Here is a 17,504-nt window from a genome sequence, read left to right on the forward strand (position 1 = left end):
CTGTATATATATTTCCATACCACCCAACGGTTCCATTATGGAACAGTCCAGATTTCTATGCCCAGAAATGGTGGGGCTTGACAAATTGGGGATGGCATCAGTAGTTTTGGCAAATCGGGGAATGGACCCTTGGCCGTTGAACTCCAGCTCAGGTTCTTTGCAAAAATGGTGAATACACAGATGTTGGAAAAAATAGATATTTCCTTTTTATTTCTACACTGTCCTTCATTGACGTTTAGAATTTCTAGTGAATTTAACTGGGAAAAACAGGTTAGCTGTGGGTTGTATATTAGCTTAATGCAAGACGCGGTTTATACCATGGGCTTGAATTACGACCCTGTAGGGGCACAGATGTGGTTATGATTCACATCCATTTAGAATGAAAAACCAGGACACTTGTGAGGTTTGCTCAGGCAATTACATCTACTCAATACTTTCATTTAAGTTCCAGATATGGTAAAACAATTTTAGGAACCTATTCACACTTATCGTATAAATTATGGAATCACCAGGAGTCTGAAATACAGGAAAATATGAGCAACGAGTCTAAAATTTGGGAATGGAAAATTAGACCTACACATGGTACACCACTGGCCTCCGGAGCTTACATTTTCCCAGCCAGTCTCAAGATACTCACTACCTATCTCTTATGCTATTGGTCTACGCAGCTACCACTTTGTAGTTATATTAAAAAAAGACAGTCGGATCCCCCCCCCCTCCTACCAACATTAAAACAAAAATAAAAAAACCTCACACGACTATACATCTGTATATTGGCTTCGGCAGGTACACAACCCCTGATGGATCTGTGTCACCTATTATGGCCCCGGACAGGGGGCGTGACTAGAGGGTCGGGAGGGGTGGGACGCGATCAATCGCGTAATTTCGGCCCCACCCCCATGACGGAAACGTAGTTTTGTCACAAGGGTGGGGCCAAAATGACGCGATTCACCGCATATCGCGTTTTTTTAGCTAGCAAATTGTGGCATGCGAGAGACTTCCGTGAGTCCGGGAGACCTACCAGGATTTTGGGAGTCTCCCGGACATTCCAGGAGAGTTGGCAAGTATGATCATTCTTTATAATGGTTTCCAGTTTATCCCTCCAAAGTCACAAGTGGTAGCCTAAGGCTGCCTTCGGAATGACAATATATCTGTACAAAATATGTATATAGTGTATATGGTGTTCTGTAACCAGCAATGTGCTAAATATGCAGGGTTTCAATTTAAATAAACTTAAGTAAATTTTCTATTTTTTTTTTAATAGGAGAACAAGTCTTTGTAGGAAAACGCAAAAGAAGAAGCCTGGGGGTTTGACGGAATTGTCTGAGCAAGTGATTGACCAGATCATTTTGCTTGATATGTTGAGAATTATTAGCCTGAACTGAGAGTACGTCAATTCTGTTCCTTTCCACCACCTGTCTGTAAATATCAGGACACAGGACCACTCAACATGCACGTGTCAAAGCAGCAAGCAAGAATTCATATTTATCTAAAACTTCCCACATCACAGATTCCGTTCATCCACAATCTCTCGTACGACTTTGGCGGCAATGTTCTGTGATTTATTAATGCCGGAAAAATGTTGTGATCCTCGGGGCATTAAAATGAATTTTTCTAAGCAGCCGCCATGTTCAGCTTAGAAAGAAAATGACACTTTACATGCAAACGGGGTTATGTATTAACATTGCGCAACTGTTAAAGTAATGGTCAGTGCATTGAGATTTACATTGGCCATTGTGATGTTTAATTGATTTATACGCCTTGGTTTGTGTATCTAACAAGCTTTTCTCTATAGAATGTAAACCTTGAGCTAAACGATCCTACCCAACCCCCTTATTCATAAAATAAAATGTAATGGTTGAAAGTACACATTCTGTATATACATCAAAACCGTTGACTGCAAGTTATAGAAGAGCTTTCTAAGATTACTCTCTAAGTGCCTATGTGAGAGGTCATCCTACACCAGGGTAAGCAGTCCGCAGCTCTTACTGAACTACAATTCCCAGCAAGACCTGCCCATTTAGGGGCTGCAATTCAACAACAGCTGAAGAGCCTGGAGTTGCCTAAAACTGTTTGGATAACTGGACTGATCAATAATCTAACAATAGCACTGCATAAAATACATTTATTTTCATCTCATTATGGTTTTGTTTATCTTTTTCTTTATATTAGTTGTAATTGTCTAAATGTTTTTTTTTTAATTAAACTTGTACATTTTAAAGATTTTTTTACAATAACTTTTCTGTCTACAGACTTCTTTTTATTTCAGAAATGTCTTTTTTGCATTTAGTACCCTTTAATGTCTTGAGAGCCCATTGGGCTTTGGTTAAGCAATAATTTTATAAATATGCATCAGAGATTACTTAGAACGAGCAAGGTATAGGCATGCACTAATGTGGCAGTGTGCGCAGAGCAACCTCTGTCTTATTTATAGATACACGTAGGAAGCATGTTAACCGATGACAATTTAACAAAGAGAATTCATGGTCACTTAACGGGCACACGCAAGTAGGGAGATTTATTTTCTCTGATCATTATGGTGCCAATGGATTTAAGAACTAGTGAGACTGAGATCATTCTCTTTAGATATTGTATATTTATATATTGAAAGACTGGCCAAATAACAAGATGTGTCTGTTTGCTAATCATTTAGTATCCCCCTAACAGTGCATTAAACTATGTAATCAAATAACATTACATAATGCGAGTGATGAATGCTCTGCAATTACTTTCATCTTCTATCAGTGGCAGACCTACATGTTTGGGGCCCCTTCGCAACCAGCAACAATAGGGCGACATACAATAAGGTCCAAATGGCATTGTTGCCCTTGCAGCCACCCTCTGGTCGGAGTTGTAGAATGTGTCTGCCAGGCCAGCACCAATCTGGGTGGTTTCTGGGTACTCAGAAACCCCACACCCGTGTAGAGCATATTCTAAGGTCAATATTAAGTCCTCCAACCTTTTGGCTTATGATTCTATCACTAAAATAACCTTATTTTAATAACACACACTTCAAGAACTCCATCGAGTTTGTTGAAAAATGCACTTTTTAAAAAAAATAAAAACAAAAAAAGGCTACAAAAAGTTGCTTGAGGGCCCCTCCGGGAATAGGGACCCTGAAGCTTGCGCTTCATTAGTTTCATACTAGACCCACCACTGTCTGCTATGTAAAAGGCCTCTCATACATTTTGAAAGGTCTACAAAGTTAGACTGGTGAGTAAAATGTGTAGGTACTTTTAATGTACTGCACCATCCTCTGCGTCCTGGGATGTCCCGGGCCACAAATATAGAAGCCATGATTTGGTGTGTAAGGAACGAAAACTTGGAGGACACAGTACTTGTAATGTGATACAAAGTTTACAGTGCAGGGATCAGGACCCAAATGTTCTTCATACAAGACCTGGCTTTCCATTAAATATACTCTGATCAAATGTTAAAATCTTTTGATGTGTATGTTTTATTAGTACTATATGAAAGGAAAACTCTTCTTGGATTGGTGACAGACATACAGTAAATAATTGTCATCCTAGCATAAGGAATGTATTAGAGAATCACCTCTTTCCCTTCAAGACATCACTGTTTGGCCAGCGATAGACAAATATTAAAGTGGAATTGTCACCTCTATGCACTGCAGTCATTTTGTGCGCTGAACCAATATTCAGTTTCTGAAACATCACTGAGAGATCTCTACTTTATTCTGTAATCTCAGGAATATTAGATCAGCGCACAAATGACTGCGTTCTCTGTACTGGGGCGACCGGTATAGCCTGAAGACTGGTTTGTTGACAAAACAACATTCAAAAAAATGGTAAAACTGCGCTAATTCTCAATATTACGCTTACTTTGTGTGAGATTTGTAATGCCAAGAGACACATATGCACTTTGTGTATAACGAAATAAAGTAAATTTTTTAAACTATGCCAAGATTCTGAATATTTGTGTTTCACGATCCTCAGCATTATCGCCTCTAATTACAAGCCAAGATCATTCAGATGTTATTTCTCTACATCTAGACAATAGAACAGAAGTTATTCTACAAGACGAACTGTTCTGTATATTTGTATTTCATTTATTACATGAGCCATATAGATTATTTGGCTGTCATGTAATGGTGTGTTGTCCAAGCAATAAGATAAATGTCTCTAAGGTTCTATAGGACCACTGTCTTAGTCAACAAGTAGAGACCTGAAAATTAGAGATGAGCGGGCTCGGATTCCGCTAATCCGAGCCCACCCGAACAGTGCGGATCCGAACGGGATCCGAGCACTGTTCGGATATTTCCGGCGGGCAAAAAAATTGAAAACGAGGCTCTGTCGTCCAAGTCTCGCGTCGAATCTCGCGAGGGGAGGGAGGGCCCAGAACAATTCCATCTTGTACCTCTTTTTTTGGCATTATGTGCTCAAGCTACCTCGGTGCAACCTTTTGGCCTAAAAACAATATTGTGAGGTGTTCAGAATAGACTGGAAATTAGTGGAAATGATTGTTATTGAATGTTATTGAGGTTGATAATAACGTAGGAGGGGAAAAAAAAACCCCACAAAACTGGTTTTTAGCACTTTTTTAAAAATAAATCAGAACCAAAACCTTTCGTCAGGTGTTTTGGCAAAACAAATCAGAACCCAAAACACTAAAAGTGGCCGGTGCACACCCTTACTGAAAATGCAACAGAATAAATGTCTTAGAATGTGTTTATTCACTCTGTCTTTAATGTAAAATCAAACTTAACAAATGTTCTTCAGCTTGGACATATTATAAAAATGTATTGACATAGTGCCAGCATACTGCTCGGTGCTTTACAATTGGAACAGTTGTTTAAGTGGAAAAGAAGACATACTGTATATCCATCAAGTGTAACCTTTCCTTCACCAAAGGCATACATATGCTGTTTTATAAGGAAAGTACTCATTTTGCCTACGATGGAAAACATAAGTTTTTGTAGGAGTACATTCCAGTTACTGTAAAGAACCCTTTTCATGGCTGGAGAGTAAATATCTTCTATGTGCAAGGTGTAGCCTTGTGCATTACACAATAGAGGCAGCCACTGCACTTAGGAAAATAATAAAATGATACATTGCAAGATATTATTGCTGTCTAAGTGGATATAACGGATTAGACTAATGGTTCCCAAACTTTTGCAGTTTGCGGCACCCTTAGAGTCTCCATAATTTTTTCAAGGCCCTTCTCCAAAATAATTATCAAGCAGTCCTGTTTTATTAGCAGTCAAAAAAAACGTAATAAGTATTTAGGTCAGCACAGAAATACTTATTTAGTTGTATGCAAAAATAATACACATAAATCCAAGGGAAAAGAATTTTATATATATTTTTTTCAATTATATTTCTGTCAAAGAATAATTTACAGCTAACTCACTCTGTGCCCCCTCTGCATCTCCACACATTCTGTGCCCCCTCTGCATCTCCACACACTCTGTGCCCCCTCTGCATCTCCACACACTCTGTGCCCCCTCTGCATCTCCACACACTCTGTGCCCCCTCTGCATCTCCACACACTCTGTGCCCCCTCTGCATGTCCACACACGCTGTGCCCCCTCTGCATGTCCACACACGCTGTGCCCCCTCTGCATGTCCACACACGCTGTGCCCCCTCTGCCCCCTCTGTATCCCACTGTGGACAGGAAGAATTTTTTTTTTTTTTTTTAAAAAAACAATAAAAAAAAAAAACAAAAAAAAAAAAAACACAAAAAAAACAACTTACCAATCCGACGGCGCCTGGGACCTAGCATCCTCTCTCCTGCCGCTTCTCACTGAATATGTCGGGCGTGATGACGTCAGGAGGTTGTTGCTGGGTTCCGGGCGCTGCCGGATTGGTAAGTTTTATTTTTTTGTTTTTCTTCTTCTTCCTGTCCACGGCACCCCTGTGACAGCGCCGCGGCTGCGCACAGTTTGGGAACCTAGGGATTAGTCTATAAACCTGCACCTGGTGAAGTCTTTTCAGGGGGACAAGTGTATCAACTAGAAATATCTACTGAGAAGCTCCCACAGGATAAGTGCATCGGTTTCTTTTTCTGCGTTGCACAAGGGGGTATTCTGTGGAAAGTGGAAGTCTGAAGGCAAGTGGGAATGACGAGGTTATTTTGGGGCCGTTTTATTATTAATGAAATTAAGGATAGTGTGTGATCCTTGTGAAGGTTGGAGGGCCGTGCAGGTGGCCCTTGAAGCAGATCTGGTTGTCCATCATTGAGCTAACCTTTCAAAAGACAAAGTTACTATGGCATTTTAGTTTTAATCTTGACACATTATGTAGGGATGCGACGTAGGAAAATACGAACTTACTTAAGTGACTGGAAGAGTTTAGGATGGCAGATTGAAGTAACTCTTGGCACAGCATAGACGACCCCCTCACTACTACAAGACGACCCACCTCACTACCAAAGGAACAAGCACAGTGAACTCTGGGCTGCACTTTGACTGCTACATAGTACGAGGAGCAGGTGCATTAAACAGTGGCGTCTAGACTGGAATACAAACACATCATTACCAATTGACTGGAGGGTGACTCTCTATAATACTAAGGATTATGGACATTATCAGTAGACAACTGGATAATGGTGACATTTATTTAAGACAGAATAAATTATTGATCTCCATCTTGAAGGAAATTATAGATTGAACAAAGGAAGATGGTGTCATCTATCCAAAATGTTCTACATTTTTTGTACAAATAGATCCTATTACTTTACCTGATCAATCTAAAAATTCCAAAAAACGTGTAAAAACTTTTGCCGCCTCCAGGAAGCCACTGGCTCGATGTTTGGATACTACCCTGAAAACATTGGTACATTTCCAATGGGGCACCACTGGTTCACTTTTGTTGTCTTTAACCACAATGAATCATCAAACCTCATGAACCTTGTTTGGCATCTTTGATATTGAAAGACTATGGGCTAGATTTACTAAGCTGCGGGTTTGAAAAAGTGGGGATGTTGCCTATAGCAACCAATCAGATGCTAGCTATCATTTTGTAGAAAGCACTAAATAAATAAAAGCTAGAATCTGATTGGTTGCTATAGGCAACATCCCCACTTTTTTGAACCCGCTGCTTAGTAAATCCAGCCCTATATCTCATACCTCTAGGATGGAAGAATGGAAGCCATAAGACAAAGACTCAATGGAAATAATAATTTGACAGACTGATAAAGTTGAAAGAATGAACTGGTGAAAGTATGAAAGTTTTGTTGAGATTTCAATATGCAAATATATATTTTCTCCTCCAGATACAGGGTACAGCAATAGTTTCAAACATATGTCAAATAATTTGAAGAACATTGGGTTAGGGCTGTTTTCTCCCCTTAGTACAGTCAGGTTTTTCACCAGTAGAAATCTCAAACTAACAATGTTTCCTGTTACTCAGACGCCTGATACAGCCAAGATAAATGGGTACGGACTTCTATAAAGTTAGCGCATTGGGTGAAATTTCTGGCCTTAGCAGACCTCACGTCTCTTCAGTGTCCCATTTTCTCATATCAAAATTATGAGACCATCAGCCCTACAGTGGGTCTATATCCACCGACTCTAAGTGTCATGCCCTCTATTGGTACAGATACATTGGTAAAATGACCCATTAATTCACAACTGACATACTTGTCATCAGTGATAACGCAACACCATCCAATTATGGATAACATGCTGCTACAAAAACTTAGTGAATGTACCATACAGGCGATTTGTGAAAAAAATAAAAATAGGGCAAATGGAAAATGCTACTAGTTAGGAGGTTCACCCGTGAACTTGCAGAGTCGCGAAAATCCCCAGGCCACATCGACGCCCAACACAAACCTAAACTATTCACCCTAGAACCAATTTTATTAAAGGATAATGCAAACTTCCCCTTCAAGCAAATTAAATGTTCACGGAGGAGGGGCATTAACAACACATCTAACTGTTTGAAGGAAGGTCAGCCTCAGCACCTGCACATTTAACCAAACTGTCAGTAATGGGTGTAGTCATCCTTTAAGTAAGAGATCCAGAACCCAAATAACCATTAATGATACTAGACCATAATAATTTTGTAATTGTAAGATAGACCACAGTTTGGGGTGGTTGTTACAAAACCATTGAATAATTGGTGCATTATAAAAAAATAATTGATCATAAAAATGCGCACACACAAAAAAACTTTTATAAATTATATAGCTACATAACATTTAAAGTATATATGATTTATTTACAGTATAATTAACTTTACAGAAAGTCAGAGTGTTTTTACAAACCAGAGCATGTGCTTTTTGACACTATTGGAGTGTTTACGAGATAAATTACTGGTCAACAAATGAACTCATTCGAATAGAAATACAATTCATTGAGATTTGTAGACAGCAGATAATAGGGGATGTTTGGTAAATGGCAGTTTTCATAAAGCAACATCGTTCATCTGGAAAGAGTGACTTTTGGGCGTAGAACGGCGATGGGTTTTCTATCAGAGAGAGAACAATTTTGTTATATCTGTTAAACAAGTGAAAAAAAAACCAAACATACAAACTAGTAATTATCTGTGGAATTGCCCTAAATACCAGTTTCTGAAGAAGCTTTTCCACAAACATGCTGGGGACACTTATGACCGGTGCACAGGAAAATATACATTAACACATTGCAACCAATCAGATTCTAGCAGTCATTTTTCTCTTCCTGTTTAGAAAATGAAACAAAACATCTGACTGGTTACTTTGGGTTACAGCACCGTTTCCCTGTGCCCCAACATAAAATGCCCCCACTGTGTGCTACAGGGCAAGTCTGTATTGAGCGTTTCAATGCAATGATATTACTACAGGTCAAAAAAAAAAAAAAATCTAGCTGAAACTTCAGCCTTGCACAAAAAAAAAAATATTTTTATCCCTGCTTTTAACAATAAAAACGTATATTTTTTAACTTGAATATAAAAAGAAGTACTTTTGCCTGACTTCAAGCTGGCTATTTACAGATACAACCAATCACATAATGGATACTGCAATGAGAACATTAAAAACAATAAAAGGTCCTTGCAAAAGTCTACATGTTCAATAAAACACCCTCCAGTTGTTGTGGAACAACAGGTCCAAGCAGGTCCTCTAACTAGCAAGGCATGCTGGGACCTACTTTCACAACAGTTGGAGAGCCAATTGTATTACTTGTTGCTATGTTCAACAAATATTGCTTGGCCAAGCAACATTCCTTCAAGTTTCTTCATAATCTGGCCACTAGGGGGCCAGTTCAACTGGAGTCAATAGATACATTTAATATAGCTGGAGACCTGGCATGGCAGCTGCTTATGTTTTCTGCAGTAAAGAAATTCAATTCTCAATGCAAACGGACTTATACCCATATGGTTTAATGAACGTTTATAAAAAAATTAAGTGGAAATACAAACAAAACAAAAAAACAGTATTTCAGATTGACAGATAATACAAACACACCTCTGTGAAGAATAAAGATATATACTTATGATAAAACAACTGATAATCTATTATTCATAATTTCACTAGTACAAGACTGGTGAATGCAATAACAGAATGAATGGTCACCACTCCAAGCAGCACTGGCTTCGTCCTATAGGGGGAGCTGTGTAGATCCATGCAAGCTCAACAAAGTAGAGTTTCAAGATACACTGGATCTGGATCCAACCAACCCCTCATAAGATATCAAGGTCAAGGATACAAATATGTTCAGGCAGGCAGTGTCCACAGAGCAATACATAGCTTGTGGCAGATATGTGGACATTGCTCTTAGGCATTAAAAACAAAGCAGATAATACTGACAAAAAAAATGTACAACTAGCCCTTTAAATAATACAAGCTCAAACTTACTTTTTTACTATATGATCTCTATGCTATAAAATCGGTCAATGCCACTACAGGTAAAATACACAGGTGTCATACACATGTTAAAATAAAGCTTAACATTAGTATGAGAGAGATAGAAATGTGAAACAAACTAAGTGTAACTGTATTGAAAATCTTTGCTTAAAGCTTATTTCAAAAATCCAGCAATATAATTTTTAAACAAGTGGAATAAATGTTTTTCAGATTGTTTTAGCGTACGTCACTTACCCACAGTGTTACTGACTGAATCAATATTGAGCCTATCAACCTATAAAATCACTCATAACTTTACTGAGGCATGAGGCACAAAGAGCCTCATGCTTCGATGTTACAAGTCCCTTGTGACTGGATAAACTGCATGCTCATTAATATTGGATTCAAAATGGCTGCCTCCACTGCATGAAAGTGACATATACACTTTAAAGTTAAAAGAAAAGAAAAAAAAAAAAGACAAAAAGGGATAAAGAGCGTTAATCTATATAGTGTGCTTACAGTTACTATTTTAGTGCAAAATACTTTAAGGAAAGCTCTGAAAATGTGGCTAGCAGCAGGCCATGATTTCCCATTCCACAAATAAAACCAATAACCAAAAAAAGTAAAAATAAAAAATCCCACTACCAACACCATTAAATAATTTGAAACCCATTTCAGGCACTCTGTGATTAAAACCAGCTCCTGTACGCTGGAAATAAAAAAGGGTGTATTTAATAATTACACTTTACCGCTATGAATATGCTGCTATTTTAAATTTGCTCTCACAGAAGCAGTCTGAATCAAATGAAATGCTCCCCTTGGAAGCTGTGTACAAAATGCCTCTCTCCTTAACCGTCACCCCATAAATCGGAGTCAAAAATAATAATTATACACTCTCGGGAAAAAAGAAAAGAAACCATGTAACTTTAAATGTAACGCACTGATTGTTTGCGTGTTCTCTTTTAGGGTCATCACATCACGACAACGGCATTGGGACGGATTTAAGAACATTGTGCAGTGTGCTCAAATTGTGTTGTAACCCATAGCAAACCATTAGATCCCAGTTATACTTCTACTACAGTTTAGAACAATAATGGGCAAACATGTGGCCTTCTGAGCCTTCATCTGAGGCCCCCTGCTTTATGGTCAGATTGGTTGTTAGAGCATGTAACGATTATTGAAAACCCCTGCTGATTTGTTATTACAGATAGGTGATATGATCTTTGAATAAATGTATTGTTTTAACTTATTACTGTGATTACCGGTAATGTGAGGCCCTTTAAAAGGTTAGAGGCCCGCCCATGAGGTCCCTGAAGTCTATCAGGTTGCCTATCACTGGTATATCTAATCGGTTACCATGGGTTACTGCATAAAGTTTTGTGCACAATAGGCACTGTGTGAGCACTGCAGCCAGCAGAGTGTGTTAGACCACTGACCACCAGTCTGACCAGACCAGACAGCTGTGGGCAATAACCTTAACCCCCATAGTTTAAGCCTTACGCGTTGTCCCTGAACATCTTAGAAGTCCTAATACAGTATTTTCCAGATAGTTAGCACAGAGTTTAGGATCTAGCCCTTGCATCTGCATTGTGCTTCTAATACTACACCTTGCAGACTACAATGTCAGCATTATCCAGCAATGTATGGGCATATAGTAAGCTATGATCTGAAATAAAATAAAAAAAGTAGTGAGGAAAAAGGATTATGAAAGGTCCAAAATAAGCAAGCTAAATCCTTTGAGTACTCTAATCAATGCAGACTTTCGGTAACCAGATTTTAGGATTGAATTAGAAAGCTAAATAATCAACAACAACCTGCAAATATTATACAAAATATGGGCAATTTCTTTGAACACAAGCAACTGCATAGTGGCTTTCACAGGCTGTGTGGCTCTACCGTACAAATGACGGTTTTGATTTAATTTGGGCAAGCAATTTAAACATTTTTAAATAATAAAAAAAAAAGTTCAGCCTAAAAACATATTACGAAAAAAAATAAAAAAAATACCCATGCTGTTCTAGAAAGATTCAAATGTGACAAGGCTGAGATAAAAGCATATAAAAACAATCTCTAAAAAGCAAGTGGTTAAGACCCAGTTGAATGCATGCTTGGAATAGGATAGAATTTAGAAATTCGGCTTTGTGTTGTAGGATTGAGGCATTCAGATTCTCCGCTCATTTTAAAAAATATTTCTTGTTCCTGGAGTTTCCTTGCAAAATCCTCTTCGAGTGCCTGAAAAATAAATTAAAAAGGTTTTCACAAACATGTGAAGCTTAGCATGTTCAATTATTCCACACAATGATAAAGATAGTTAACCACTTCATGACCAGAGGGTCGCCTCCCCCCCTCCCCCTCTCTAGACCAAACCAAACCAAAATTTCACTTTTTGGGATGTGTTTTCTTGGTCTACACAAATGAGTTATGCTAATTATTGCAGAAATTTACTAATTTAATTGGCTGGAGCACAGACATACCAGATGTGCCTGCTTTTTGCAAGGCTTGGTGTAGTTACAGAGCACAACAACCAAAGTGCACCCCCCCGCCCCCCCTTTGTATAGTACCTCCGATTATAAATCTTCAGGGTGGATAAAGGGTACTTAAAAAAGTGAGGGGGTGGATTTTGTGGCCAGATGTCAAAAGCACCATTACAGACACAAAATAAACTTACGATAGATACTAAACCAGTGGTTCCCAAACTGTGTGCCGTAGCTCGCCAGGGTGCCACAGCCAGAGTCGGTGCTAAGCAAGGTGGGTGAATACTTGGGAATTATTTTGGATTAGGGGTGCCCTGAAAAAATTCTGGAGACCCTAAGGGCTAGATTTACTAAACTACGTGCTTGGAAAAGTGGAGATGTTACCCATAGCAACCAATCAGATTCTAGCTTTCATTTAGTGCATTCTACAAAATGACAGCTAGAATCTGATTGGTTGCTATAGGCAACATCTCCCCTTTATCAAACCAGCAGTTTAGTAAATATACCCCTAAGGGTGCCTTGAACTGAGACAGTTTGGGATCTACTGCACTAAACAGTAACATACAAAGAGACGCAGTGCTAAATATAGCGGTAAGAGAGGAAATGCATTGTTCTATCACCTGCATTTGCCTTAGTACATAGTCCCCTATATTTGGAAAATGCTGCAAGCACCTGTTTCTTGTTAAGAATATAGATAACTTGCTGCAGCAATCTACTGGGGTCTCATGGAACAGACCTTAATTATATTAAACCATAAAATTGATAATTATGAAGTATAGGGTTGTGTTCTGTTATCAATGTAACAACAATAAAAGTTCTAAGTTAATGTTTTCTCTATTTTGATGATTTGGAATCACTGCGTGTACAACTTAAAAATGCAACTAGATCTCACTTTCTGATTATTCCCGTTGCCAGGTTAAGACTATCTAGGCTACAGACCGTTGTGTCAGGTAGTTAGTGATCATCCTAAACACCTACACATGCAGCATATTGAAAGGCAACAGTCCATTGAGACTTGTGAAAATAATTGCTGTTCTAATGAACCAAATTTGAATAGTTTCCCTTCCAGAAATACCCAATTGTATCAATGGTTGGGCAGTCGGCTAATGACTGGTTGCTGAAGAAAGTCCTGTAGCTTGCAGTTATAAAATACTATAAAATGAAACGCTTCAAGACAAATGAATAACACAAAATAAAGAGGATTGTAAACCCTATAATACACTCAGAGCATTATGTGCGATACCTTTTTTCGTGGCCTTAATTTCTCTCTCCATTCTTTTAGCTCCTGTCCGTGCTCTTCATCCAGTTCTTTCAGCTTCTGAGTTTCATGCTCAATTAACAGGTGGCATTTTTCATTCTGAAAGGCAGTTATAGTGCGGCATGATGTTAGTTACAGAACAGTTAATAAAGTTAAGTACTTTTGTATTAATACATTTAAAGTACTTCTGTAACTTAATATAGTTATTTAAATTGGAGGAATTAAATTGCTAACTAGGTTTAGGGACCTCTGAAGTCCCAACTGTCCCCAGGCAACCCGCGCTTGTGTCACTGGAAGCTAGTTCAGAATGTATGTTACTAGAATTCTGGAACCAAAACCAAATGGATTAATGGGGGAAAATGATCCTATAGCGGCTGTACTGCAATAGATAGATATAGGGAATCCTAGACCGTTCTCCAGAACGGCCGTCTCTCTGAGCACAGCACATTGTACAGGTAAATAATCTCTGTACTGCAGACCTGGAGTTGCTGTAGCTCCCGGATGTTAGCGTCACATTGAAGCTGCAAATCCCGCATCTGATTCTCATGTTTTTGATGTTGGGCTAATCGCTCATTCTTCTGTCGTTTGTCTTCTTGAACAGCAAACTACAAAAAAAATAATAATAAATAAATACTATTTGGAACATTGTTCATAATTTAGGAGTTCTGAAATGACCAGAGGACTCTCAACCATTCTACTAATCTTACCAACAACACAAAATTAGTATTATGTCACTTCTGAACAGAGAAACAGACCACTGACCATTCCTTCCACACTTTCTGCAAGATAAAAGGTCTCCAATGTCTGTAGGTTCAGGAGAGGAAACTTTGCTAGGCTTTCTAACCTTAATTTTGTAGTAGTCCAACAGGGCAAGTTGTTTGATATCACAAATATAACCTGGTAATATGAAATGTATCATCCCGTATGGATTTTTTTTTTCTTTAAACATAACAGTGTTGTGTTAAACAGAACATAATTGTGTTGCAAGATATTTTTTTCATATTGAATCAACTTCGTGTCCCTTTAACTTATCTGGAATAGGAGAAAACCTTTTTACCTGTTTAATCTTCTCCCTGTCCTGCTCCGGAGAACCAGCTGAATTAATCCGCAAGCTCTTCTTGAACATGGCCATGCGAGTCTTGGCATCACTGCGCTGAATTTTAGGCAATCGGGCCCTTTCCTGAGTTTGTTTATTCTTCAGTTCTTCAATTAGACGCTGATTGTACCTCTGCATCTGCTCCATTTCCTACACAATATAAAATATACCACACTTGTAAATAGGAGATTGCAAAGTATTTCTTTCTAGGCAAACCTTTATAAACCTAGGTATAAATAATATTAATTTATAAAGCGTTACACAAAAGGAAGTAAAAACCTTTGCCTACGCATCTAACAACCCAAAGAGATAGTGGTAAGAGAATACTGAAAAAAAAAAATAAAAAAAAAAATTCATTAACCAATGATGACTGATCCAGACAGTATTGCTCATTCAAATTCACATTATTACGCTTTTGCACTATATATTTACATACATTAAATATCGATAAAGAAATAGGATGCAGATAAACCTACACTTAACGGACTTGACTGTGCGAGTCTTCTATAACCTGCACTGCGAGCCTTCTATAACCTGCACTGCGAGCATTCTATAACCTGCACTGCGAGCATTCTATAACCTGCACTGAGCCTATTGTTATGCCTCTATATCACCAGTAACAATAATATCAGGCTGGTATTCCAGCACATCCCATACCTTCTCATGTCTCTTCAGTAGCTGGTGTCTCTGCATGAAGTACTGATCCTTCAGCTGTTGTTTTAGCAGCTGATGTTTCTCTTGTAGATGACGTTCCTCAAGTTCCCAAATTGCAGCTTCCCGCGCTGAAGGTATAAATGAACAAAATCTTTACCAAACACAGACACTAAGCAAGGTCTACGCAGACATAAACTTCTATAATAAACCGGGGTTGGTTGGAAAATTTTAGCCTGGGGGTCAAGACTCGGCTCAGCAAACTATTAGAAACATTTTAAAAAGGTAAAACTAAATAAATAAAATAAAAAATCAGATGCCGCCCCCCCCAACTCCCCCCCCCCCTTAACAACTAAGCATTTATATGTAGATATTAAAAAACAATTGGGCTAAAATACAGATTTATAATATTGTGCCTCCCATGTTCATTCTCTCTATCACCTCCCATCCCCTTATCTATGTGGGTTGGGTAGGTGTCCACGGACTACAAGTAGACCAACAAGGACTTACCCGACTTCAGAAGGCAGAAGGTGGCAATGACGAAAAGCTGTTAACAGTGAAGCTTTGAAATCACTACTTGCCAGCATTGCGATGAATACACAAGCTGGCACACAGAAAGTCATGTCACTTTCTGGGACTGTACTATTATTAGGGGTGTTAAATGAGTAATGCAGGGAGGCTAAAAATGTACAAACTAGAAGGGTTGCTGGAAAATATTTTACATTCCGCGGCTCCCTGCATTACTCATTTAACACCCTAATAATAGTACAGTCCCAGAAAGTCACATGACCTTGTGTGTCGGCTTCTGTATTCATCGCGATTCTGGCAAGCACTGATTTCTAAGCTTCACTGTTAACATCTTTTCGTCATTGCCACCTTCTGAAGTCATGTAAGTCCTTGTCTGTGTGGTGATAGTGGCGCTAGTGACTACCACCGATTTATGCTTGGAAAATAAGTGATTGGAGAAAACAATAACACAGAAAGAACACTTAAAAAATAAATAAACTAACAACATAAAACAAAACATAAAACCATTTCTATGCTGTCCCCATGAGATTTGCTTGTGCACGGAGCATATCAAATATCTTCAGTTTCAGACAAATTCCTAAAATATTTACAGTTTGCCATATTTACTTTTACACCTATCCACTTTTCTGTGGTTTTCACATGTTAATCAACGTATGGAAAGTGCACTACACATAGGACAAACAAGAGGCAAGAGATGCCATTCCCAGCATTGTACAATTCATTTATAATGCATTAAACACATTTTATTGGTAAAAGCACAAAGCATGAACAATGCATCACTAAAGTGCTTGTTTGTTTTCAGGCATTTTTACTCATATTCCCAGCACATATGAACCAGCCCTTACTGAAATATCATCGGTACTGCTGTTAGAAGTTGCTTTTATACAAGGCAATAATTATTTTGGATTTAAAGTATTACAACTGCCCCCACCCGACTACTTCTTAATGCCACCCGGCTGGGGAGAAGACGGCCAATGTATGTACCTCTCATCAGCTGCTGCTTATTATTCAAGCAGTCTCGCTCTATGGTAGCCAGTTCCATCTTCTGCTGGTGGATGATCTTCTTCAGGGAACCATCCAACTCTTGTTGCTGCTTCTGCACAAACTCTTGTTCCTAAATCAAATGGATCTAAAAATTATTTCTGTGACAATTTACAGACAAGGCATTACTTATAACTTCCAATTACATTTATTACTAGAATAAATGGAAACAGTCTATAAAAACAAGTGAATAAGCTGCACACAGCAAATGTACAATGGAGGCCACCAACTATAGACTCAACACAAAATCAACACAAATCACCACACAGCTAAATCATTGGGAAATATCCTATAGAGGCAGAAAAACTGAAAGGCTGCACCCACTTATGTATAAGAGGTGATTTTAATTATCTACAATGAACGGTGGCGCTCTGTTAACAATATAAATACCATTTTGTGAACGGCTGTCTCCTACCGTCTTACCTCAATGTAGCAGTGAGGCGAAAAGATTACAATAAAATCCTAAGTTTTTTGGTTTGGTGTAAGCCTTAGGGCGAACATGTCACCTGAGAGGTGCGTGGACGTACACAGATATAATACAATCAATGTATTCATTCCAAACCACTTTCAGCCATGCCTTTTCCCAACAACGCAATTTGCATAAAACGTGCGCTTTAGACTTTGACATACATTGCACTTTACCCACACGATCTAATGTACTGGTAGCAC

General features: G+C 38.6%; 2 protein-coding genes across 4 annotated transcripts in view; one reads left to right on the top strand and one right to left on the bottom strand.

Annotated features, from left to right (window-relative positions):
* Positions 1–3,915, top strand: part of COL17A1 (collagen type XVII alpha 1 chain) — a 57,782-nt gene extending 53,867 nt beyond the window's left edge. For both annotated transcript variants that reach the window (XM_075216198.1, XM_075216199.1), the window contains exon 56: positions 1,265–3,915. In XM_075216198.1, the coding sequence (XP_075072299.1) occupies positions 1,265–1,314 (50 nt within the window). In that variant the 3' untranslated portion in view covers positions 1,315–3,915. The remainder of the gene's footprint in view (positions 1–1,264) is intronic.
* A 4,243-nt stretch (positions 3,916–8,158) lies between these two features.
* The window catches only part of SLK (STE20 like kinase), a 50,228-nt gene continuing 40,882 nt past the window's right edge, over positions 8,159–17,504 (bottom strand). For both annotated transcript variants that reach the window (XM_075216200.1, XM_075216201.1), the window contains 6 exons: positions 16,779–16,908; positions 15,273–15,397; positions 14,577–14,765; positions 13,999–14,124; positions 13,505–13,618; positions 8,159–12,019 (listed from right to left, as the gene is read on the bottom strand). In XM_075216200.1, coding sequence (XP_075072301.1) covers positions 11,873–12,019; positions 13,505–13,618; positions 13,999–14,124; positions 14,577–14,765; positions 15,273–15,397; positions 16,779–16,908 — 831 coding nt within the window. In that variant the 3' untranslated portion in view covers positions 8,159–11,872. The remainder of the gene's footprint in view (positions 12,020–13,504; positions 13,619–13,998; positions 14,125–14,576; positions 14,766–15,272; positions 15,398–16,778; positions 16,909–17,504) is intronic.

This window comes from Mixophyes fleayi, chromosome 6, assembly GCF_038048845.1.
Source record: "Mixophyes fleayi isolate aMixFle1 chromosome 6, aMixFle1.hap1, whole genome shotgun sequence".
NCBI classification, from domain to species: Eukaryota; Metazoa; Chordata; class Amphibia; order Anura; family Limnodynastidae; genus Mixophyes; species Mixophyes fleayi.